The following is a 24,482-nucleotide window of genomic DNA, read 5'->3' as shown; positions in this document are numbered from 1 at the left end:
CCCCAGGGGAGGCCCTCAGCTTGGATGGCGGCAGGGCGAGGAGGCTGCAAGGAACAGACGCCGGAGCTAGGCCTTGGGGCCCTCGGGGATGGACAGCCTGCCCTCCATTGGAAATGAGATCAAGGAGGGAGTGAGGGCTCAGTGTTTGAAAGGCACAGAGGCAGGAGGAAGCAAGGCTGAGAAGGGATGGGGACAGGCCCTCAGGGAGGCTGGCACCAAGCGGTGGGTCAGCGAGAGAGGCAGGCGGTCTGTGAGTCCTGCATCTGAGCCCCTCACCTCTCCACTCTAGTCCCTGCAGGTCCTGGCAGGAGCTCTGGTACTTGGGAAGCTGGATGGAGAGGCTGGGCTAGAATCCCAGACCCCTCACCCTCTGCAGCCTAGCTTTGTGACCTCGGCAAATCCATTCTATGTGCCTCTGTTTCCTGTACAGTGGGGGTCCTTATTTCTCTGGCACAGATTGGTATTTGTTCTGTAAAGCCCAGTACCACTTTATTTTATTTTATTGATTGATTTTTTTCGAGACAGGGCCTCACTCTGTTTCCCAGGCTGGAATGCAGTGGTGAGATCATTTGATCTCACTGCAACCTCAAACTCCTGGGCTCAGGCCACCCTCCTGCCTCAGCCTCCTGAGTATCTGGGACTACAGGCATGCACCACTGCACCTAGCACCATGTTTAAACGGTGCTCAGAAAACTTGCTAAACTTGGTGGATGGGAATTGAAAATAGATTTAATGTTTTAAAAATCAAAGTCACCCAGCTGCAGTGCCACATGGGAAGGAGGCCTGGGTGTGAATGTTCCTGGGAGCTGAGAGCTCCTGTGACTGCCACCAGTTTCCTGTGGTCTCCCCCAGACTCAGGACCTCTCCCTCCGCACCAGGACACCTCAGGACCACCAGAGGGCACTCATCGCACCTTCACCCCTGGAAGTGAGCTGGTCCTGGGGCCAGAAACCACTGTACCTGGGAAGCCCTTTCTGGCTTTTGCTCTCCTCAATGTATGACAGCCCTGATTTACCCCCAGGGACTGTTGCCACTCAGGGGTGCAGAGTAATATGTCACCAGACTGGAGAACCAGAGCAATGCTCTCTCCTCTGCCCATCACCTCCCCTTGGCCCCTCCCTCTTCATCAGCCCCATTTTGGAGAAGGGAGAAAGAAAGGAGAGGTAGCGGTCTCCTCCCAGGTGGGGCCGGACTCCAGGGAAGGAGAATTTTCAGAAGTTGCAGAAGTTGCCAAATCTGTCAGGGCCCAGAGTTCACAGAGCAGTGATGGAGGAGAAAGGAGAGGAAGCAGATCTAAGCACATAAGGGCATCAAACCAGAGAAACAAAGTCACATGCAGAGGGCGGCACATAGACACAGGGAAATATACACACGGAGATACACAGAAACACGCAGACCCCACACAGGGACCTGCTTTCCTGCTACAGGGGAAAGCAATCTGATCAAGCAGACCCACTGTGCACCCATCCCTCTATGCTTCAGGACAACACACCTACAAAAATATAAGAAAAAAAGGGAAAACAGCTCTGCCTGGCATGCCTTGCTTGCCTTTTCTTGTAAATAAGCATTTGAATGTGTTTTGTTCTAGGAGCTTTCCAGGCAGGCACAAAGGGAGCCCTTTCTCATGCAGGAAGTTCCCTCTGCTGCCTCCCCCTTCCCTCCCCCTCCTGCCATCCGCCCACAGGCTGAGGTGGCTTTCTTTCCTGAACCCGAGTGTGGATACCTCCTGTTTTAGAGAACCCTGAGAACCACTATGCTATTCCCAAGTTAAACTCTAGGCTGAGATGAAATTAGGCTTCTTTTTCTTTTCTTTTTTCTTTCCTTTTTTTTTTTTTTTTTTTTTGAGACAGAGTCTCACTCTGTCGCCCAGGCTGGAGTGCAGTGGCAGGATCCCAGTTCACTGCAACCTCTGCCTCCTGGGTTCAAGCGATTCTCCTGCCTCAGCCTCCTGAGTAGCTGGGATTACAGACACCTGCCACCACCCCCGGCTCATTTTTGTATTTTTAGTAGAGATGCGGTTTCACCATGTTAGCCAGGCTGGTCTTGAACACCTGACCTCATGATCTGCCGGCCTTAGCCTCCCAAAGTGCTGGGATTACAGGTGTGAGCCACCGTGCCCAGCCAGGTTGGTGATTTTTTTAAAGAGAGTTGGTCCCCTGCAGCTCCCAGTCATTCACAGGCCTCTGCCCCATCCTCTGTCCACATGGAGGCTGGGAGGGCCGCAGGGAGGGGCCTGTCCAGTGTGGCTGCAGCTCTTCCCAGGAGGGAATCCCTGTCTTCCAAAAGTTTTCTTTCCCCTCCTCTGGCCATTCCAGGCTGAAGGAGTGAAAGCTCCCTCTTTCTAGGCTGAAAAACAGGAAAACAACATGTAATTTATGAGCACCATCAGCCCAAAGTGCATAAGTCATATGTGCACAAAGGGGCCGGGTAAATATTTAAAGATTAGAGCCAGCTGGGGAGAAATACAAAAGCCTGGGGCAATGGGGGTCTTTCTGAACTCACTCTCCCCGAGCTGGGCCAGGTCAGCGTTGATGCACTCACTGGAGTCCCAGCCTTTGTCATCTGAAGGGCCCTTGTCTGCTGGGCTATTGGGAGTCCCAACACAGCTAAAGAGAGTTAAACAATCGCAGCCTCTCCAACCGCATCTGGAGACAATTGGCTGAGTCATTTCAGAGCTTTTGCTGTGTGTCCCAATAGTTAATTACATGGAGCAATCACTTCATGTCACTTTGAAATGCATCTGCAGAGGGGGACAACAGATTTCTCCCTCTAGTCACCTGCATCCACAGTAGCCTGTGCAGCACTCACCAGTCAGCACTGGTTCAAACCCCTGGAAGTGCAGAAGGGAAGGGGCTGCCACCCGGAGCCACAGGGCTATCCTCTGGGATGGGCCACAGGTAGGGCTCTTGTCCTGGGGCCTGAAAACCTCTCCCTACTTGGTTCCAGACCTGACATAATGTTCTTTTTTTGTTTCTTTTTTTTTTGCCAAACTCAGGAAAACCAAATGAGGGAAGGAGTGGCACAGACACTTGTCACTTTCTGTGTTAAATTCCCCAACATGAGACAGGAGGGGCCCTGAGCAGCCTTGGAGGCTCAAAGAGCCCTCAGGAGTTATAGAAGGAAGTTTTTTTTTCCTTGAATGAGCAGAGGGGGGCCTGGGTCTCCCCACTTCTCCTCCTGGACCTGTGCTCCTTTCCAGGCTGCCTTGGGGACCCCAGATGCTAAAGATGGAAAGGGAGTTGGTGGCCTACATCCCAGCTTGCGTAAGCCCCGCTTCTAAGTTGGTCCATGCCCTTCCTGGCAGCCCGAGAGTGCTTTGTCCTGCTTGCCCTCAGAGGACAGGGTGAACCTACTGCCACTCCCCCTCCAGCTCTGAAAATACCTCCTGGTCTATGTGAGCCCCTTTGGAGCCACGCCTGCCTGAGGTTGTGCTAGGATGCCCAGACTCAGGGCTTGTAAGCAGCGTGACAAGCTGGGGTGGAGGGTGGACTCCGAGTCTTCAGCCTGGGTTTCTAGGAACGGTCTCTGTAGAGACTAGTCTGCTGTCTTTCCCAATGACCTTGCCAGATGCAAAGCACAATGACTGTAACTTAGTAGTAGAGGAAGTGGCTGCCCAGAGAGAGGAGCAAGAAGTGAGGGTAAAGTGGCCATGGTGGGGAGAAACCCGGCTCAGAGCTCGGAGAAGGGGAGGGTGGAAGTCGCACCAATATCTCTCTCCACTTTGATCCTGCGCGACCCTCGGCCAGTGTAAGGCGAGTAGCGGACCAAGGAGGCTGTTTGTGATGGAGGAGCCACGGGTGGGGGCGCCAGAAAGTAGGGGAATCATTCCAGTTGGGGAGACCCCTGCCCGAAAACGGGCCACAGGACAAGGGGCGCGGCGGGCAGTGTCGGGGTTGGGGTGCGGGGGGCCGCAGAGGCGGAAGTCCATTCAGTGGACCAGGGCGGAGCGACGCCTGAGAATTCCGCCCAGGCCTTAAGGCGGGCCTTGCCTCCTGCAGCCAAAGCAGAACATTGCGAATTAGCGCATTTTGCGGTCAATTTTCCACTGCTTAAGAAACACTAAGCCATCCACGTGAGCGGCCCCACCCAGTGCGATTGGAATCCCAGGGGACAGGCTTGGGAGGGGTGGTGGCCCTGGGAACGGCGGGTGTCGGGGTTCCGGCGGGGGCAGCCCCAGGGCCCCTTTATGGCGGCCCGGATTCAGGAGAGGGGGCGGGCCGGGCACCCAGCTGCGGGCCGCGAGAGCTGCGCGGAGAGCCATTGGTTTGCTAATGCACCCGAGTTGAAAGGCGCGGGCGGCGGTTTACAGGGAAGGATTGTAATTAGAGGACAAATTGCCCCGCTGCCCCGCAGCTCGAGAACGCGGGGAAGGGGAGGCCTGCCGGGGCGCGGCGCGCGCCAGGCCTCCGTGCAGATGTGCAGCAGCTGGAAGTCCGCGCCCAGCGGGGCGCCCGGAGTTTGGCCCCGAGGGGGCGGGGGCGGGCGCCGCTTTGTGGGGCCCGCACAATGCCCTTAACACTCGACTGCCCCCTTTGTGCCCGGCCGCGCCGCCCGCCCGCCCCGCGGTGCCTTTGTACCGCGCCGCCACCTCCCCAAGCTCGGAGCGAGTCGCACGGAGGACGCCCCGGCCCGGCTGGTCCTGGAGCTTCAAAGCTGCCCGGCGCGTGCCAGCGCCTGCCGCCTAGTCTCGGCCCCCGCCGCCCTCCCAGGCCCAGGTCGGCCCAGATCTGGCCCGCGGGCCCTGCGGCCCGAGATGGAGAGAGCCCCAGAGCTGCTGTTGCTGCTGCCTCGGCCTGAAAGGGGGAGGGCGTGGCGCGATTCTCCACGCTGCTTGGCGCCTGGGAACGCCGCTATCCTGGGAAGGGTAGGCGGGGGCGGGCTCGGGGGAGATACCCCGGCTTGACAGCGCTGGGGGGTGCACCCCACCCTGAGTCCCTACACAGAAGCCGGTTTGTTCATTCCTCTGCCACAGGGCTCAGCTGCAGAATTTTTGCGACTTCCCTGTCACCCTCAGAAGCAATGGGGGCTGCATTGTTCAGAATATCATTTTACAAATCCCAAAACTAAGGCCATGAGGGCCCATGGGAGATGTCTAGGTTTGAACCCAGGGACTTCCTGGAGGTCAGCCTTCCTGTCCATCACAGCGACTACAGTTCAGCCTCCTGGAGTTCAACCAGGGGGATGGCCCCAGAACCTTGCTGTAGGGCCTAACCCATCCTGGGGCGAGTGCTCCAGGCACCTCCTCCAATGGGTCCCCCATAATTTTTTTTTGAGACAGAGTCTGGCTCTGTCGCCCAGGCTGGAGTGCAGTGGCCGGATCTCAGCTCACTGCAAGCTCCGCCTCCCGGGTTTATGCCATTCTTCTGCCTCAGCCTCCCGAGTAGCTGGGACTACAGGCGCCTGCCACCTCACCCGGCTAGTTTTTTGTATTTTTTAGTAGAGACGGGGTTTCACCGTGTCAGCCAGGATGGTCTCGATCTCCTGACCTCGTGATCCATCCGTCTCGGCCTCCCAAAGTGCTGGGATTATAGGCTTGAGCCACCGCGCCCGGCCGGGTCCCCCATAGTTTGAATCATGGATTGGGGTGTGGGCCCTGGGCCTCTCGAAGTGTGGCCTGGAGCTCTTCCCAGAATGTCAGTGGCCTCCTGCCACCACTACCTGTGCGTGGAGCTGACAGCAGGCTCATGGGAGTAGACTTCCCGTGCTTCTCCATGGGGAGAGGGTCTGCCACCAAAGCTACCCAGCCCGGAAGCCCAGGGCTGTGGGGCAGGGGGAGGAAGCCGCGTTCACCCCACCTGCCTCCTGTGGGAAGTCTGCGTTGGATCCTAGCAGTGTCAGAGAACACGGGACCCAGGCTACACCCCCACCAGGACCCCTCCCAAGCCCAGTGCCCCAGCAAGGATGAGACTGGCTGTGGCCCCGAGGGCGGGCTGCACGCTTTAATGGGACGCACGTTGCTGTGTGGCCCCTGCGGGCTTGGCTTGTGCCCGGCTTTGAGCAGCCACAGGCAGAAAATTGCTGCATTGTCCTGACATTTAGGGCAACTAATGTGGCGTTGCGGGTATGGCCAGAGCATGAAGTGCACAGAGAGGTGTCACCTTGGCATCGTCATCAGTCCCGAGGGAGCCCAGAGCCCTGTCATAGTCATGTGGCAGCCTGTGGCCAGCTGGCCCAGGTACCTCCCCAGTAGGTGATCCCCGGAATGCTTGCACTCCAGGGTATCAAGGACTTGGCAAGTGGGACTAGAGAACTTACGGGGATTGGGACAGGATGGGCGTGGAGGGGGGTGGGCATGGCAGGGGTCCTCAGACTTGGGAAGTGGTGGAGGCCAGAGAGATAAGGAAAAGAGAGAAAGGAGAAGGGGGGTCCCTCGGAAGGCAGGGTGGGGGTCCTGAAGGTGAGAAGAAGCCTGGGCTATGGGAGGGGGCTGAGGGAAGGAGGTGGGGAGCTTCCCGATGCGTCTTCCCTTGGTCCCCTCCTCCTCGAGGTTTCTAGAGTCCAGAGGGCCTCATTGACATGTAAACGAGGGTCCCTATAAAGGCAGCACTGCCTCACACTGGTGCACGGACTGCAACATGGGCACGGAGCCTGCTGCCCGGGGCAGCCTCCCCAGCAACTTCCGAAAGGTCTGGGGTCTTGAGGGGTGAGGGGCAGGTGCCCTTCCCCAGGAGGTTGGGGGGGCAGAGGGCAGGAGGGTAGCAGTCCCACACTCTGAAGGCCGTTCATCTGCAGATCTCCAAGCCGCTGATGGAGAAAAAGCGACGGGCACGCATCAACGTGTCACTGGAGCAGCTGAAGTCGCTGCTGGAGAAACACTACTCGCACCAGGTAAGGCTCAGGCAGGGTGGGGGTGGGTGGGTGATACGATCCCAACCTCCCTCTCTCCACCTCGGGAGGCCGGCCTAATAGACCTTTCCATGGTGGCGTAGATCCGGAAGCGCAAGTTGGAGAAGGCCGACATCCTGGAGTTGAGCGTGAAGTACATGAGAAGCCTTCAGAACTCCTTGCAAGGTACACGGGAGAGCTGGAGGGAGTAGGGGGAGGCTTGTGGGATCAGAGCCAGGGATGCCTCAAGGACCTCTTGAGCCTGGGCTTTTGAGACCAGCCTGGGCAACATAGCAAGACAGCAAGACCCCCAGCTCAAAAATAAAGAGGACAGCTGGGCAGCTGGCGAGGAGGGGGCGCCAGCTCGCTAGGGGTCGAGGGAGGAGCAGTAAAGCCCGGGCTGGCTGTGCGATTGCGATCTGGGTGGTAGGAGGTCTGGACCCCGGGGGAGACGTTCGGGTCGTCTGACCTCTCCGCCCTCCTCTTCCCTTCGTCAACACGCTTCTTCCCTCCTTTCCCCTCCCTCCCCTCCCCTCCCCTCCCCTCCCCTTCCCTCCCCTTCCTGTTTCTCTCGTCCACTTTTCCCCACAGGGCTCTGGCCTGTGCCCAGCGGAGCCGAGCACCCGTCGGGCTTCCGCAGCTGCCTGCCCGGCGTGAGCCAGCTCCTTCGGCGCGGAGATGAGGTCGGCGGCGGCCTGCTCTGCCCCCTGGTGCCGGAGCGGGCCGCCGGCAGCACCATGGACAGCGCCGGGCTGGTGCAGGAGGCGCCCGCGCCGTACGGCCCCTGCACCCCCGCCGTCTGGGCTCCTGCTCCGGCCGCCGGCGGCCCGCGGTCCCCACCACCCCCGCTCCTCCTCCCCGGAGGTCTCCCCGGCTCGTCCGCCAGCGTTCCCCCGCCGCAGCCAGCGTCGAGTTGCTGCGCCGAGAGCCCTGGGCTGGGCCTGCGCGTGTGGCGGCCCTGGTGAAGCCCCGGGGATGGCCTGAACTGAAGGCGCTCCCTATTTGGTCTCGCGACACAGGGACTATTTTCAGCACGCCCACAGTGACTGCTGGGACCTCCCAGTCGTCCGTTCTGGTCCTCGGGCGGGGGTGGCTTGGAGAGGGCCGCGCGCCCCGCTAGCGCAGGGAAATACTCCCAGCCCTTCCGGACCGGGTCTGCGCGTCTGGGCATAATCCACCCCCACTCCAGCTCCACCTACACACGCCGAACTGCTCGCTCTCCGCCCATCCTCCGGAGGGGCTGGGAGGGGGTGTCCTGGGCTGAGCCCCTTTCCCAGGGACCCCTGGCGGGCAACCCGCCCGCCCCCACCCCCGCCCGGCTGCCGCGCAGCGGTGGGAATGTCTCAGTTGGCAGCAGCGCAGAGCTGACCCCTCGCAGCGAGGAGAATTGCTGCCCCGCCCCGGCCCATTCAGCGGACCGCGGGCGCCCGGTTCCCACCGGTACAAAGCGCGCTTGGCCCCGCCCCGCCGGCGAGGGGCCCCCAGCCTCCCCTAACCTGGGACCCTCTTGGCTTCCAAAGACCTCCTCTGCAAGCAGCGCTGCCCACCCGGCCGGCGCATTCCCCGAGGCCTGCCCTTCTCAGAAGCCCCGCCCCTAAGATGCACCGCCTCACCCGGACGCCCCGCCCACGCGGTTCCTAGAAGGGACCCATTGCTTGGTGGCACCAGCTTGAGGGCTGCAAAAGTGAACCCGGTGCCTCTCGTGGGAGAGGGGAACGCCTTTCGCTCGACAAAGACCCTGGCCCACATTCCAGGCCCGGACCCCGTAGACCCCCGCAGCTCCAGATCCCTAGGGCTGCCGGAGAATTCACACTCTGGACGGCTCTCGGAGCGCGCTGCGCCACTTTATTGGTTCATAACGAGGTCACTGCTGCGCACGGACTTCGGTGGTGGGAGGTTCTCAGGTCAAATTTTCTTCCCCTGGGCTTCTGGCCCAGGATCCCGGGCCACCGAGGGGGAGCTGGGGTTGTGGGGTCAGAGATCCTGGCACCTCCTCCCGACAGCTTGTAATTCAGAATAAAGCCAGCGCGAATCTGTGAAGTGGGCATCAAGAGGACATCAGAGGTCTAATGTGTCCCACCCCTGCGATGCCTACTTAGGTGCATGTTTTGGAACCACAAATATGAACTTTCTATAGAAGCTCTTCTCTTTTTGGACTGCCCTGGCCTGCAGGGCACTAAACCCGTCCTGATCCAAACGCGTGAAGGACTCAAGGTCCTTCAAAAGCCCGGCTCCACAGTCGCACCTAGTGGGCTCGCTGGAGTTGGGGCGAGGGTGGGGGTCCCGGCTGTCGCCGTCCAGGTTGGCCTCTCGGGTCTGTGCTTCCTGCGGTGTGGGGTGGAGTGGAGGCCAGGACAAATCCCTCTGCAGTCCACCAGGTGGCGGTGTTGCACTGCAGGCCCAAAAGTCCTTCCTCCAAATTCCAGGAGGGCCGCGCGGAACAGGGGCTCAACAAGTCCCAGGTGGCTTAGGCCCAGCTCCTATTGCCCTGACCTGTTCACTCTCTTCAGTCAAGCTCACAGTGACTAGCAGCCCCAGGTGCCAACCCTGGGGCAGGGGTTGCCACCTGGGCTAACAGGGCCTTTCCTCCACTGGTGGGCTGTAGAGCCCACCCCACTGCTTTATCCTGTTGTTACTCCAGGACCATCTCACTCCTCACTCGCTGGTGGGACTGCAGCATTTGTCTGAAGACAGAGGGCAAGTCCAACCCCCCAAAAATGGCGCACTACCAGAACTCAGGTTCCAGAGGAAGACATTAAGGGGCAGCTGACCAGCCCCGCTGTGAGCTTGTAGAAGGGTTTTCCATGAAACCAGCCTTGGAATGCCAGGTGCAAATCATAAGGAAGTTTTTATTGGGTCCTGTACAGAAGAGAAATGCTCAGTTGTCAAAAAACTACAAAGGGATCCCTGGCTCTGGGTGTGCTATGAAGACAACTCCCTCCCCAGTGAGGCCAGGGTCAAGTTCCTTAGAAACGCAGCGAACAGGCCTGGAGGCCGGACAAAGTTTGGGAGAGAACTCCAGGCCCAGGGTCCCCCCCCTTTATTTATGTAAAAACCGCAGGACTGGAGTGATTTAGGGGACTCTGTCCCCCTGTATTGCCGTTGGATATGAAACATACAGAGTAAAACCCCAAGGTGACAAATGAGTGAAAACCTAAGGTGACAAGTGGACAGACGGCCCCCAGATGGAGGAGACAATGGCTAGCTGGTGACCTCTGCCCCTACGTAACTTGTCAGTCCTTGAAGGCACAGCAGCATTGGCCAGAGATGGCCCCTCCCACGGCCAGGGTTGGATTGCACTTCCCTGCCTTGCTCATCTGTGGCCACAGCTCATACCCCCAGTTACCCCACAGCCAGGGACTGGAGGGGCCTCTGAAGCAGAGACAGGCTTAGGCAGCCTCCCACCCCATGCCAGCAGCTTGTTCTGGGAGTGGGACCCTATCTGAAGGGTGATGAGATAGGCTTGGCCACCTGACGGCCAGAAGGAACTGGGTACAGGCAGGCTGTATGCTGACCTTGGAAAGTACCCCAGGTTTTCATATTGTGGGGCCACTGCATAGGGGTAGGGTCTGGAGGAGACAGCTTTCTCATCTGCCCTATTTCACCAGCTCAAGGTTATAGCTGTTCCTGGTTTTCCTTAGCCTGGGAAGACCCAGGGCCCATGGCAATGCCCAGGCCTGTAAAGGGTCTGCCCAGGAGGGAAGGCAAAGAAATACATTGCTTCAGGGGTTGGACGCCTGCCCAGAGCCAGGCCTTGCAGCTGAGAACCTGGAAGCCCCTGCCAGGATCCCTTCCTGGCCAGGCCTGCACAGGTGGGGAGTGAGGCTGGGGAGGACGTGGGGACACGGAAGCCCAGGCCCTGCTGCCCTCGTGCTCTCTGCCTGCACCGCGCACATGGTGGGAGCCATGGGGGGAGCTGATGTGGTGGGAACAGGCAACGATTGCAGAGTAACGAGGGTGGGGACACTAATGGTGGTCAAGGTGGCTGAGGTGCCAGTGGTGGTGGTGCAGAGTGTTGTGCTTAGCTGGGGTGGAGTGTGGGTTTCCAAGGGGGTAGGGGGCACGGAGAGTAGGAGGCCTCAGGCCTAGGGGGCCACACCAGGCCACATGCTGAATACAGACCTCCACAAAGGCCACACAGAGCCCTAGACGACCTCTCACACCTGGGCCACTCAGTGGCCAGGGCCTACGACCAAGAGACTTCAAACAGCCCTGAGAGTTAACATGGTCACCTGCTCATCAGATGGGAAAACTGAGGCAGGACAGGTCGGAAGCAGAGAGACCTGATCAGAGCTTGTTTGGGCTCTGAAGACCCCTGTGCTTAGAGATCCACTGTACCCCCGCCCCCCCCCCCCCGGGTGTGGCAGTTATGGTGCAGTGTGGGTGGAAAGTCCCTGGGGAGTCCAGTGGCTCCAGCTCAGCCTCTCCAAGGCGGGGTTTTGTTCGGTCCCGCAGCGGCCCTGTTTCAGGTTCCCTGCTCGCGATGTCCTGTTGCCCAGGGTTGGTGATGGCGCACCTGGACGTGCACATGTCACTCACTTCCCAAGTCCAAACTTGGGATGTCACTCAGTTCCCCAGGCCGGACCTCACTCAGCCAGGAACATGCGGTGCCAGTGCAGTCGTCCGGTGCAGCCGTCGCCCTTGGGACAAGGCCAGCTGAGAGGAGCCGGAAGACAAACGCCGAGGCCAACGCTCCCTCACCCCTGGGAGGGGCGGAGGCGGGCGTCCTTGGTGCCATGGCCCTGGAGGGCGGCCTGGCCTGACTGGCGTCCGTGGGGAGGCGCCGGCGGTCCTAGGACGCAGAGCCCAGCGAGTCCGAGTGAAGCGTGGCGTAGCCCGAGGATTCGGAGGGGGTGCTTAAGAAGCTGCTGGTGCTGCCGCCGCCGCCCTCCGTGCGCAGCCCCCCGGGCTCGCCCCACGATGCGCTCAGGCCGGGGCGCAGAAAGCCGGCGTGCGGGTGCGCAGCGGGGCGTGGCCCGGGGCTCCGCTGGGCGCTGCTTGGGGGCGTCGGGGCCTCTCCGGGATCGATGCCGTCGGGGATGGCAGGTGCAGCGGGGAAGGGCCCGGGCGGGCGGCGCAGGGCTTGTGGCTCGCACTCGAAGGCGGTCAGGGCGAAGGCATCGGGCAGTAGAGAGGCCGAGGCGGAGCGGGGGCCGGGCCCGGGGCGGCGGCGCGGGCTGCCTGGGGGCGAGTCGCAGGCTCGCCGCAGGCCGCTGTCCAGGGCCGAGGGCCGCAGCGACAGCAGGCTCTCGGCCGAGCGGCGGCGCGCGCGGGACGGGGGTGCGTCCTCCGCAAAGGCCAGCAGGCTGGCGCGGCGCCGCTCAGGCCCGGCGGGCAGCATCAGGTGCGCCAGGGCGGCCAGGTCCTCGCCGGAGCCCCAGCGCGGCAGGAAGGCGGGCAGCGGGACGGCGGCCCACACGTCCGCGTCGTCATGGGAGAAGCGCCGCGTGGGCGGGACCTGTCAGGACGCGGCTGGCTTTTACCCCGAGCTGCCCTCCTGGAAAACCGGGACAAACCCTTCTCCACCCCGGGGAAGGGCCTTCCATGGGTTAGGGATCAGGCTGCGCGCCGGGGCAGCCTGGCTGGGAGCCGTGAGGTTTGGCGCAGTCTCTCCGAGCCGCAGGGCTGTGCCCTTGGTTGGGGAAGGCGCTCCTTGAGGACACTGAGCCGGCAGGAGATAATTCAGGTGACAGGGGCCCTGGGGGTGGCGGTTGGGGCCCACCCACACAGGCTGTGTGACCTTTGGCCAGCACGTCCTTGGATGGTGACAGCCACCCCTGCAACTGCAGAAGGCGTGAGATGGGCTCCGAGTGGAGAGGCCTCAGGGAGGTCAGGACACCCCGCCACCCGCAGGTGCGGCCTCTCCCCCAGCCCTGTGCTCACCTGCAGGTACTGCATCTTGTCCTCCTGCAGGGGCCGCAGCGGGTAGAGCTGGGGCAGGCCCCCCTCCAGGGCAGAGATCTCATACTTGGCCATCCTATCTAGGGCCACAAAGTCACCTCCATAGCCATAGTCCAGGGAGCGCTCCAACACCAGATCCGGGGAGATGCCACCTTCCAGGCTGGTCTCTGTGGGGTGGTGGGGCAGGCAGAGCCTTAGGGCCATGGAAACTTGGGAGCATCTGGGAGGGAATCTCAGGGACCCCCTGACCCAACAGACATATACAAGGTGGGGGCTGGTTAGCTGAAAAGGGAAGCGGAGGGGTTCTGGGTTCAAATCCCAAATATGCCACACTTTAACTGTGAGACAGGGCAGGGAGCTCACTCACTGAGACTGCTTCCTTATCTAGGACATGGGGTGGGACCTGAGGTGACCCTGGGAGGACTAAATAACACATACAAAGGGCTGGCAGTGCCTGGACAGAGCAAGGGCTGGGCCGAGGGTCATGGTATTGCTGATAATGGTATCCAGACAGGACCTGGGTCTGCAGGAGCCCCCAGGGCAGCTTGCTGGGGATCCCTGAGGTTGGGGGGTGAGCCTGGGAGCTCAGCTGGAGCACTTGCAGACATGTCTACCCTGCTCTCTGTTAACCAGAACATCCCATTACTTGGAACCTAGGGCAGCCAAGCTAGATAGGAGAGTGCCCTGTGGGAAGCTGGCTTGGGTCCCTTGGACATTTAAGGACTTTTGGGAGTGACACAGGGGGTGTCTGGTGGTTGAGAATGAAGTCACCTTAGGGGGGTTGCCTGACAGCCGTTTTCTTGCCAACCTCAATGACCTCTCCCAGACACCACTCTCCCCAGGGTCACTCTTAGACCATCCTCACCGTCATCTGACTCCTCGTCATTGGCCATGAGGGCCATGCACTTCTCCCGGACAGCCTTGAGGTCGGCCCGGTAGCGGTCGCAGGCCCAGAGGAACACAGGCAGCAGCAGGGCCTGGGCCACGGAGCACCACAGCACGCAGAGCGCCATCCAGGGCGCTGAGGCGTCGGCCCGCAGGCTGCTGAAGCTCACCACCTGTGGGCACAGGGCTTGGCCTGGCACCTGCAGGACCCCCCACCATCACACAAGCTCCCCGAGTCTCGGTCTCCCATGTGTACGGCAGGTCTGACAGGTGGTACCTGCCAAGGAGAAGGGGCCTTTCGGGAGGAAAGGGCTCGAGCTTGGCAGTGGGAGGCCCTGCACTCCGGGAACTACCTGGCTGCTGGGCAGCAGTGGGTGGCCCTGCTCTGTCTCCCTCCTGGCTGCCTATGGAGAGAAGTGGGGCATGGATTACCACCTCCTCCCCGCTTTGTTTTGAGACAGAGTCTCACTCTGTCACCCAGGCTGGAGTGCAGTGGCTCAATGATGGCTCACTGCAGCCTCGTGATCCTCCTGCCTCGGCCTCCCAAAGTGCTGGGATTACAGGTATGAATCACTGTGCCTGGCTGCCACCCCCTTTGAGATGAGGAAACTGAGGCTTAGAGAACCAGGTTTCAAGCCTATTCAAGATTCTGCCCCCCGCTTCCCAGCCAGTGGCCTCCTCGGCCCTAACCCTGCTTTTGGGTCCCTGCCCAGGGACCCTGCATTCCTCCTCTCCCAGGAGAGACCTCATTGCTGTGTCCCAAAGAGCGATACTTAAGTGATTGCCACAAAAGAGTGAAAGTGTGGATGATGTGGGGATGTTCGTTCTGTCATTTGTGGGCCACGTGACCCTCAGAAAGCTGCTAAACCTCTTTGGGGCTCAGTGTCTTCATCTGGAAAATGGGCTAAGAACAGCCCATGCTCTAGAGGGTGAAGATTCTGGACACTTTATTTTTTTATTTTTATTTTTTGAGACGGAGTCTTGCTCTGTCGCCCAGGCTGGAGGGCAGTGGCCGGATCTCAGCTCACTGCAGCTCCGCCTCCCGGGTTCACGCCATTCTCCTGCCTCAGCCTCCCAAGTAGCTGGGACTACAGGCGCCCGCCACCTCGCCCGGCTAGTTTTTTGTATTTTTTTTAGTAGAGACGGGGTTTCACTGTGTTAGCCAGGATGGGCTCGATCTCCTGACCTTGTGATCCACCCGTCTCGGCCTCCCAAAGTGCTGGGATTACAGGCTTGAGCCACCGTGCCCGCCGATTCTGGACACTTTATAACAGCAGCATGGAGTAGCCCCACAAGCTGTAACCTCTTCCCTGTCCTTAAGAGAAGCGGGGATGGCTCCAATTCCCTCCCAGCCCGCCCCTCCCCCACACTGCCCCCACTCTGCTCCCGAGGTGCCTCGTGGGTCTCTGCTGTTTCACGAAGCCCCTGCCCTCCATCTGCACAGTGGCTGGGCCGCCAGGCCCCACTGTACACATGAAGACCCTTAGCTGGGGGGAACCAGGACTGCTGAGGGTGGGGCAGTGGGGGCTGCCTCCTGATCAAGGCTCCGACTCTGAAGCTCTACCCCCCGAGTCACTGTTCTGGAGCCCGTGTCCTCATGTCCTGCAGTGACTCAGGGGAGGCAGCCTTGCCTGCTGCTTGGATGAAACACATCAGGCTAGTCTTTGCCCCAGTCCTCTCCCTGTCTCACTGCAGACCTTTCAGGGACGGGCATAGAGTCCTGCAGTGGGGAGGGGTTAGCTACTGAGTCCAGACTTCATTTTTGGGCCAAGCTGGTCCCAGCTTCACCAAGAGGACCCTAGGCAGCCCCTCTGGACCTCAGACTCTTGTTGGCAAGGCCCTTCTCACAGCAGCCCTCACCTTGGTCTTCCCCAGAAGTTAGTATCAAGAGCAACTCCCCAACAGACATTTGAGGTCCGCCCTGGCCTTGCTCTGTCTCCTGATCCAGCACCCCTACCTACCTACGGCACCAAAGCTCCTTCTGTCCATCCTGGGACCTGGATCCACCAGGAAACCCATGGGCATGCTATCCCACCTCTGCATCAAATGGCCCTTGAGGCCGGATGCAGTGGTTCACACCTGTAATCCCAGCAGTTTGGGAGGTTGAGACGGGCGGATCACTTGAGGTCAGGAGTTTGAGACCAGCCTGACCAACATGGTAAAAACCCGTCTCTACTAAAAATTAAAAAAAATTTAAAAAATTAGCCAGGCGTGGTGGCGGGTGCCTGTAATCCCAGCTACTTGGGAGGCTGAGGCAAGAGACTCACTTGAACCCAAGAGGCAGAGGTTACAGTGAGCTGAGATTGCACCACTGCACATTCAGCCTGGGCAACAAGAGCAAAACTCTGTCTCAAAAAAATAAGTAGATAAATAAAATAAAATAAAACAAAAACAAAAAAACGGGCCTCGGGTGAGGGGAGCAAACTCTTCTGCACTGTAGCAGGAAGGCCCGGGCCCTGCAGTTGCCAGATGTGGGCTCGAGTCCCACCAGGCTGCCCTGACTCTAGGCAGGTCTTTGCACCTCTCTGAACCTCGGTTTCCAAATCTGGAAAATGGGGACAATGATCAAGCCCATCTCAAAGGATTGGGTCTGAGGACTCAACCACCTGATGCCTGGAGTATAAGCAGTCCCAGGGCTGTCCCAGAGACAGGCTCCCTTGCCCGACGCTGTCACCCACCAGCACAGGGAAGCCCATGAGGCAGTCGTAGATGAAGACTATGGTGGTCACGAGGCCCGTGATCTGCAGAGAGGTTTTGGCGGGCTCTGAGCCATCGATGGAGGAGCGCCGCTTGCCCTGCGCATCCTCCACCACGATGGTGGGCACAGTGAAGGCGCGGCGGTCAGCCCGGCGCCCCACCTGCACGGCCAGCGTCTGGAAGAGGGCGATGGCTGTGCAGACCACGCCCATGGTCACGCTGCCGCCCACCAGCAGCAGGAAGCAGACGCCGAAGCCCAGGCCGATCTCAGCCACAATGAAGCGGCAGCCATGGGTGTAGAAGCGCTCGCTGGTGTCGTGCCAGCCAACGGCAGGCAGGGCCGACAGGATGAAGGACACCATCCAGATACCCATGACTGTGTGCACCGCCTGCTTCTTGGCATTGCTTAGCCTGGCATGGGGCAGGGTGGAACAGAGGGATCTGGCGTCACCCACAGGGGCCTCCCCAGGCCTCTGGGGACATGTAGGGGATCCTCACCACCCAGGCACCCCACACCCCCCAGTACATCATAGTCATGGCACAGCCAGTGTGGTGGGGCCTTGTTCCTTGCATAGGAGACACTATGAACATTGTCACACGTCCCTCTTCCAAGCATTCCGTATTGGCTGCTTGTGTCTACCCATGCAAAGCTACGTGTGTGCCCCCAGCAGCTTACAGCGGCCCCTCCTGAGCCTGCCTGCCCTCCCAGCATGCCACAGGTGTGGCCACTCCTATGTGCACATGGGCACACCAGACATGTCTTTGTTTTCATGCCTGCATGGAACCCCAAGAACCCCAGAGCTTCACGTGCTCACCGGTAGTTGACGGGCCAGCAGACCATCCACATGCGGTGGTAGGAGAGGGAAGTGACAGAGAAACAGGTGGCCAGGGTGAGGGTGTAGAAGGTGGACACGAAGACCTTGCAGAGACCCTCATTCCACTCGAAGTCGGGGCGCTGCCGCCGCAGCTGCACCACGGAGTAGGTGGCAATGGGCACAGCCACGTTGAGCATGTGGGTGGCCGCAAGCATACATAACAGGAACTCCAGGGGCTTCCACTTCTTCTGCTTGGCGCCAACGCTGAGGATGCCCCAGGCATTGGCCACCAGGGAGAGGCCCCCACATGCCAGCCAGCCCACTGCACTGCCAGGCAGCCGCCGCTCATCACTCATGGTGCAGACCGGAGCTGACAGGCGGCTGTGGCATCCTCCTTGGAGCCAGGTCTCGGGGAGCAGCAGCCCTCACTCCTGGCGGCTCAGGGATGCTGGGACCACGAGCATCTGTAGGGGGTGGCAATGGGCACTCAGTGACTTCTGCTCTGGCGACAGCATTGTAGCCCTTGGGTACTTGGGATGGGAGATGATGGTGAGCACTACACTTTGAATGTCCCCTGCAAAACTCATGTTGAAATTTAATTAAAACTTGTGTTGAGATTTAATTGCCATTCTAATAGTATTAAGAGGTAAGACTATTTTTTTAGAAATTAGGTCTTGCTCTATCACCCAGGCTGGAGTGCAGTGGTGAGATCATAGCTCACTGTGGCACGGAACTCCTGGGCTCAGGTGATCCTCCCCACTCAGCCTTCCGAGTAGCTGGGACTACAGGGGTACACTGCCATGCCTGGCTACTTTTTTTTTTTGAAACGGAATCTTGCTCTGTCACCCAGGCTGGAGTGCAATGGCATGATCTTGGCTCACTACAACCTTCACCTCCCGGGTTCAAGCAATTCTCCAGCCTCAGCCTCCTGAGTAGCTGGGATTACAGGCACGCACCACCACGCCCGGCTAATTTTTGTATTTTTAGTAGAGACAGGGTTTCACCATGTTGGTCAGGCTGGTCTTGAACTCCTGACCTCATGATCCACCTGCCTTGGCTTCCCAAAGTGCTGAGATTATAGGGGTTAGCCCCATGCCCTGCCTGGCTAGTTTAACTTTTTTTGTAGAGATGGGGTCTTGCTCTGTTGCCCAGGTTGGTCTCAGACTCCCGGCCTCAAGCAGTCCTCCCACCTTGGCCTCCCAAAGTGTTGGGATTACAGGTGTGAGCCACAGTGCCTGGCCATGAAACATTTAAGAGGTGATTAGGCCATGGGTGGGTTTAATGTGTTTACAAAACGGCTTCTGGGAGTGAGTTCTCTCTCAGGGAGCTTTCTCTCTTCTGCCACCTGAGCAACAGTGCTGCTCCTCTCCAAAGGACACAGCATGCAAGGCACCATCTTTGAAGCATAGACCAGGACTTGCCAGACACCAAACCTGCCAGCACCTTGATTTTGGATTTCTCAGCTTTTCTTTTTTGAAAAAAACATTTATATATATATATGTGTATCTTTTCCTTCCTTTCCTTTCCTTCCTTTCCTTCCCTTCTTTCCCTTTCTCTCTCTCTCTCTCTCTCTCTTTCTTTCTGAGTCTTGCTCTGTCACCCAGGCTGGAGTGCACTGGCACCACCTCAGCCCCTGCAACCTCCACCTCCCGGGTTCAAGCCATCCTTGTGCCTCAGCCTCCCGAGTGGCTGGGACTACATGCATGTACCACCATGCCCGGCTAAATTTTTTTGTATTTTTAGTAGAAACAGAGTTTAACCATGTTGCCCAGGCTGGTCTCAAACTCCTGACCTCAAGTGACCTGCCCACTTCAGCCTCCCAGAGTGCCGGGATCACAGGCACGAGCCGCCGCACCCGGCCTTATTTTTATATTTTAGAGACAGAGTCTCACTGTGTTGCCCAGGCTGGTCTCAAACTCCTGAGCTCAAGCGATCCTCACATCTAAACTTCCTCAGTAGCTGGGATTACAGGGCGAGTGCTCCCTGAGTAGCTGGGATTACAGGGTGAGTGCTCCCACACCTGGCGAGACATAAATCTGTTCGTCATGAGTTACTGGGTCTTAAGCACTGTGTTACAGCAGCACAAATGCCCTAAGGCAGGGAAGGCCTCGGCGCACCATGACCTATCTGGCCCTGGCTTACATCAGGCTGCACCCTCCTCTCCACCCCCGGGGAGGACCCTCCTGCCCATGTCCCTGACACCCAGGGGCTGTATACGGGGGTGCCCAGTAAGTGTGTATTCCTTCATTTCCATCCACTCCTGGTCAAAGCTCAATATCTGGGTTTCCTTCCAGGTTACCTGAATCCTCAGGGAACCAGCCATGGTGGGTCCAGATGGGCACTCTTGCCCTGTGCATGCCCTGGCACTATCCCAGAACAAGTCCTCTTGTCATCAAATGTTCCAGAATCCTCACACAGCCTATGCCAGAGCCCCCCACAGTGGACACCTCTGCCGCGCTTGCCTTCATTCCACTTCATCAGGCCACATGAGGACATGTCCAGGAGGACCATGCCCCCTGAACCTCCATTTCCCTCTCCTGTTCCCCAAGTGACCTGTTGGGGAAGGGAGCTGGTCACCACTTTCCTGACCACCCTGAGAGGGGGCAGGCAGTCTGCTATGTCAGCCCCCAGCTGGCCTTCCATAGCCAGACCCCGGGCGGGGGTTAAAGCCCCCACACAGCAGTGGTATGGCTGGGGCAAGGTCACTGTACCTTCTCCTCTAAGGGACTTCAGTGCTTCTTCTATGAGGAGGCTGAGGTGGACAGCAGCCACATCTCTGTAGCCCTGGGCCCAGGTCTGGCACACAGTGGGTGCTCTGGGGTGGTGGCTAGTCTCATGCTCTGGTTGGCTTGGGCAGCAAGGGCCTGGAGACAGCCCGTAAACCAGACCAGAGCTTGACTCTGAAGTCAGAGGAAGTGCCGATGGCCTTTCCATGTGAGTCGGGGACACAGGATGCTGGGCAGCAGGCACGTGGCGGGGAGCAGGGAAGCACCCATCCTGCCAGGGGGCTGGGCAGCGAGTCCCTCCCTCACCCTTCCCAGCCTGGCAGCCCTCTGGCTGCAGCCCAGGCAGGCAATGTGGGAGAAGCCAAGTGCCAAGTGAAGGCCTACTTTGTGCTCTGATCACACTTAACTGGCCCTTCTCACCCAGGGCCCATTTAGCCTCATTTGCTCTCTTTCTCATGCTCCGGTCCTCATGGGCATCGACAGCACCAGACACGCCCCATGCCCCCCAGAGAGGAAGTATCTTCAGCTCAAGGTGGGGGGCCACTGTTGCCTTAGCCAAGGCCCCTGGCTCTCGGGCAGGGAAGGCAGCGATGTCCCAGCCACCAGCTGGCAGGCCTCCTGCTTGTCTTGTCCAGAGTTCTTTCTTTTGTTTTTTGAGATGGAGTTTTACTCGTTACCCAGGGTAGATCTCGGCTCACTGCAACCTCCGCCTCCTGGGTTCAAACTATTTTCCTGCCTCAGCCTTCCAAGTAGCTGGGATTACAGGCGCCCGCCACCACACCCTGCTAATTTTTTGTATTTTTAGTAGAGATGAGGTTTCATCATGTTGGCCAGTCTGGTCTCGAACTTGTGACCTCAGGTGATCCACCTGCTTCGGCCTCCCAAAATGCTGGGATTACAGGCATGAGCCACGGTGCCCAGCCTCTTGTCCAGAGTTCTTTTGGTCTGTCTGTGGCCCGACTTCCCCTGGACCTTCCGAGGCCCCAAGGAATGTGTCTCATTCATCTTGGTGCCCCTGCCCTGGACCTGTCCAGACCCCTGACCTGTGGAAGGAGCCTAGTCTGGGCGACATTGGGGCTCCTTCGCTGGCCTCCTGGGTAGGGGGGAATGCTGTAGCCAGGGAAATTCCTTCCCAAATGTTTATTAGATTTCTGCTTGCACAGTAGCCTCCTCTTCCCCATCCCAGACCCAGCGTGGGAGGCAGGGTGGTCCCTTGGACTCTACCAGCCCCTCCCGTGTCTAGTAAACCACCCTGAGTGCAGCGTAGAGGCCACATGGTATGCGAGAAAGAGCGTGGACTCCACTGAGGCTGCAGGGCCCCAAAACCAGCTTCCCAGTGAGTTGCGTGACTCCTTTGTGCCTGAGTTTTCTCCTCTGTAAACTGGACATAATACTTACCTTGAAAAACGTTGTGGGTTGTTACTGCACTATGCCAGGGAAAGTGTTTAGAATGCAGACAGGCACATAGTAAGCACTCAGCAAAGCCTCCCCATCTAAATAAATGTCTCTCTTAAAGCCCTCCCAGCTCACTGAGCTGTGATTTTTTTTTTTTTTTTTTTTTTTTTGAGATAGAGTCTTGGTCTGTTGCCAGGCTGGAGTGCAGTGGCATGATCTCGGCTCACTGCAACTTCTGACTCCCTGGTTCAAGCGATTCTCCTGCCTCAGCCTCCTGGATAGATGGGGTTTATAGGCACGTGCCACCACGCCCAGCTAATTTTTGTATTTTTAGTAGAAACGGGGTTTCATCACGCTGGCCAGGCTGGTCTCATACTCCTGACCTTGTGATCCACCCGCCTCGGCCTCCCAAAGTATTGGGATTACAGGCATGCACCACCTCGCCCAGTTAATTTTGTATTTTTAGTAGAAATGTGGTTTCTCCATGTTGGTCAGGCTGGTCTTGAACTCCCAACCTCAGGTGATTCGCCTGCCTGGGCCTCTCAAAGTGCTGGGATTACAGGCGTGAGCACCCAGCCTTGTGCTGTCTCTTATGGGTCAAGACACTGAGCTTGGAGGTGCTGGGGAGCCTCAGACCTGCGGGCAGATACATATTCACTGGGACCAGGACCTGGGGCAGACTAGCCTCAGGAGTGAGGGGAGCACTGGGCCACCTCCAGCCTTTGGGGTGCCTGGCAGCCTTTTGGGGGTTCAGAGCAGAGTGTGAGTAATCGCTGTGGGCGAGAGGGCTGCAGACACCAGTGGTCTTTATGCTATCAAATAGGAAACTGGACTCAGCATGCACTTATCAAGTCAACATCTATTTCTACTTGCCCAGGGCCGCCTTGGCTGTGAGACTGGGAGGCCTTCCCTCAGATGCCCAATAGGCTCTGTCTAGCCCAGCCCACCCTGTCCACGTGTTGATTACTGGTGCAGGGTGGTGAGGAAGGGGCCATAGGCTGCAACCAGCCCAGCCCTTCACGGTGCCAGTTCTTCCTCTCGTCTAGCCTAATGGTGCCTTACTGCCGGGAAAGGCTCTAGGTCTGAAGGCCGGGTGCCGTGGCTCGTGGCTCATGCCTGTAATCCTAGCACTCTGGGAGGCCAAGGTGAGTGGATGGCTTGAGCCCAGGAGTTCGAGACCAGCCTGGGCAACATGGTGAAAACCTGTCTGTACAAAAAATAAAAAATTGGCCAGGCGTGGTGGTGTGAGCCTATAGTCCCAGCTACTTGGGAGGCTGAGGTGCGAGGATCACCTGAGCCTGGGGAGGTCAAGGATACAGTGAGCCATGATTGTGCCACTGTACTCGCCTGAGTGACAGAGTGAGACCCTGTCTTAAAAAGAAAAAAAAAAGGTTCTAGGTCTGTGGGCAGGGGCACGTGCATCCTCTTGTAAACGGGCATGCTCCTCCAGTGAGTGTCCCCAAAATTCTTCCCCACTGTAAAGCCTGTCCAGCAGAAGCAGGGAGAGGTGAAGCCGTTTGCCCTGGCCAGCACATGCCTGAGCCAGGATCCAAACTCCACTTGCCTGACACCAAAGTCCTGGCCTCTCAAACCCTAAACTGTTGGGGAAAAGCGCATTTTGTTGTTGTTGTTGTTGTTGTTGTCCCTAGAGCTGAGTTCTTTCTGAATCTCAGGTCTGCAGGGCAGGTCTCACTGTTCCCACACTGCAGACGGGAATACTTCAGGCAGAAGCTCAGGGCAACACGGAGAGGATAGTGTCAGGGCTGGGTTTGGGGACAGGCACTCCTGGGTGCTGTAGTCCTGGCATGGGAGAGGAATGTCCTGGGGGGCGGGGCGTGGACACCGGGTTCCAAGTGCAGAGTGACAGAGGACTGGTTGTGTGGGAACAAAGTGTCCGTCTGGCTCTGAGACAGTGACCACAGACCCACGGATTGCACCCTTTCTGTTCATTCATCATAGAATGGAGCGGCCACTAGGGCCAGACCCCAGGCTGGGATCCCCACAGTGCCGACGGGACCCAGGATGGCACTGTTTCCTGCTGGGAAGTTTCTCCTGCAGGGCACTTAAAGCATCCCGCAGCATCTCAGGACCTGGCTTCCCACCTCCCCGCCTACTGCAGGGACGACTGCAGGTGCGGCCAGCCTGGGACCCACCCGGCCTCCCTCTGCAAGACCCGCGGGCGTGGCCGGGGCGTGACGTCACGGCTCTGGGCCAATGAGGCCGCGCAGCCGCGAGGCCCCATTGCGCAACAAAGAGAACCCAGAACTTGAAAGAATTCCCCGGGCTCTGGCTGCGCCCCGGCTTCCGCCCCCACGCTGGTCTCCGCCCGCGCTGCAGCCGATCTGTTCCACGGGGTCCGGCCTGGCCGTTGCCCAGGGAGGGACGCGCACCGCGAGACCTGGACATCTCCGGCACGCCCCCCGCCAGTCCCCGCCCCTACAGTCCCAACCCCCCGGGGTTCCAATCCCCCCACGGCTCGTGCAACCCCTGCTTCGACTCGCGTGCTCTCGCGTACTGGTCCCCAGTGGGTCCCCCAAGTCCTGCCCCACGCCGAGGGCGCGTCCAAGCGGCTGCCTGGGAAACCTGGCGGGACTGCGGCCTCCGGACCCCTCCGGGTTGCGCTGAGCAGGGGCGGGCTCGGGATCTCCAGACCGCCCCGCCCCCGTCCCCTGAGAGCCCCCAGGGACGGCGTTGCCAGGTCCCGATGCAAGGGGACGGAGGGAGGGGCTGGCCCCGGGGAAGTTACCCTGAAGGTCCCCAAGTTGGGGGGATGCCAGCGCTAAGCGCCGCTCGTGGCCCTTCGTACGGACCCCGCGACCAAGAGAGCGCGGAAAGCCCCCTCCTTTCCCGCCGTGTCCTCCCCCCGGGGTCCTCCGGCCCGTCCGCCCCCAGGGGCCAGGGCGGCGGCGCTCACCCTGCATTCGGGCGTCCGGGGCTCCGGCTCGCTGCTCCCGCCTCCGGCTCCGGCTGCGGTTCCCGCGCCTTTGGGCCGAGCGCGGGCCGCCGAGGGCCGCGGGGGTGGCTGGCGGCGGAGCGGCCCGTGGGCCGGGGCATGCTGGCGGCGACCACCGGCGGCCGGCGCGCTCCGCTCGGTGGGCTCGGCTCCGCCGCCCCTCCCTCCCCTGGGCGCCTCCGCCGCCGCAGCGCTCCGCTCCCGCCGCTCCGCTGCTGCGCCGGGCGGCCGGGGGCGGGGGGCGGGGGGCGGAGCAGGGCGCATGTCTCCGGCGGGGCCTCCGCG

General features: G+C 59.6%; 4 protein-coding genes across 12 annotated transcripts in view; 1 reads left to right on the top strand and 3 right to left on the bottom strand.

The window, feature by feature from the left end:
* Positions 1–15,297, bottom strand: part of CHD5 (chromodomain helicase DNA binding protein 5) — a 156,682-nt gene extending 141,385 nt beyond the window's left edge. Inside the window, exon 1 of the mRNA XM_077976284.1 lies at positions 15,279–15,297. The gene's annotated coding sequence lies outside the window, so the exon portion shown is untranslated. The remainder of the gene's footprint in view (positions 1–15,278) is intronic.
* RPL22 (ribosomal protein L22) overlaps positions 1–24,482 on the bottom strand; it is a 251,157-nt gene that overhangs the window by 55,526 nt on the left and 171,149 nt on the right. Inside the window, exon 1 of one of the 9 annotated variants that reach the window (XM_077963436.1) lies at positions 13,822–13,825. The exons of 7 other annotated variants lie outside the window; for them this stretch is intronic. The gene's annotated coding sequence lies outside the window, so the exon portion shown is untranslated. Of the gene's footprint in view, positions 1–9,856; positions 9,861–13,821; positions 13,826–24,482 lie in introns of those variants that run through there. One more of the 9 variants, XM_077963135.1, reaches the window with a different exon arrangement.
* Positions 3,424–8,881, top strand: HES3 (hes family bHLH transcription factor 3). The gene is made up of 4 exons (XM_028847127.2): positions 3,424–3,752; positions 6,733–6,828; positions 6,930–7,011; positions 7,417–8,881. The coding sequence occupies exons 2-4, from the start codon at positions 6,748–6,750 to the stop codon at positions 7,788–7,790; spliced, it is 537 nt and encodes a 178-aa protein (XP_028702960.2). The 5' UTR covers positions 3,424–3,752; positions 6,733–6,747; the 3' UTR covers positions 7,791–8,881.
* Positions 9,655–24,395, bottom strand: GPR153 (G protein-coupled receptor 153). The gene is made up of 6 exons (XM_015141456.3): positions 24,159–24,395; positions 17,124–17,587; positions 16,290–16,719; positions 13,592–13,784; positions 12,709–12,893; positions 9,655–12,283 (listed from the first exon to the last, which is right to left on the bottom strand). The coding sequence occupies exons 2-6, from the start codon at positions 17,477–17,479 to the stop codon at positions 11,618–11,620; spliced, it is 1,830 nt and encodes a 609-aa protein (XP_014996942.1). The 5' UTR covers positions 17,480–17,587; positions 24,159–24,395; the 3' UTR covers positions 9,655–11,617.

Source organism: Macaca mulatta, chromosome 1, assembly GCF_049350105.2.
Source record: "Macaca mulatta isolate MMU2019108-1 chromosome 1, T2T-MMU8v2.0, whole genome shotgun sequence".
In the NCBI taxonomy this organism is placed as follows: Eukaryota; Metazoa; Chordata; class Mammalia; order Primates; family Cercopithecidae; genus Macaca; species Macaca mulatta.
Note: the sequence above shows the minus strand (reverse complement) of the source record. Positions and strands in the feature narration are given on the sequence as shown.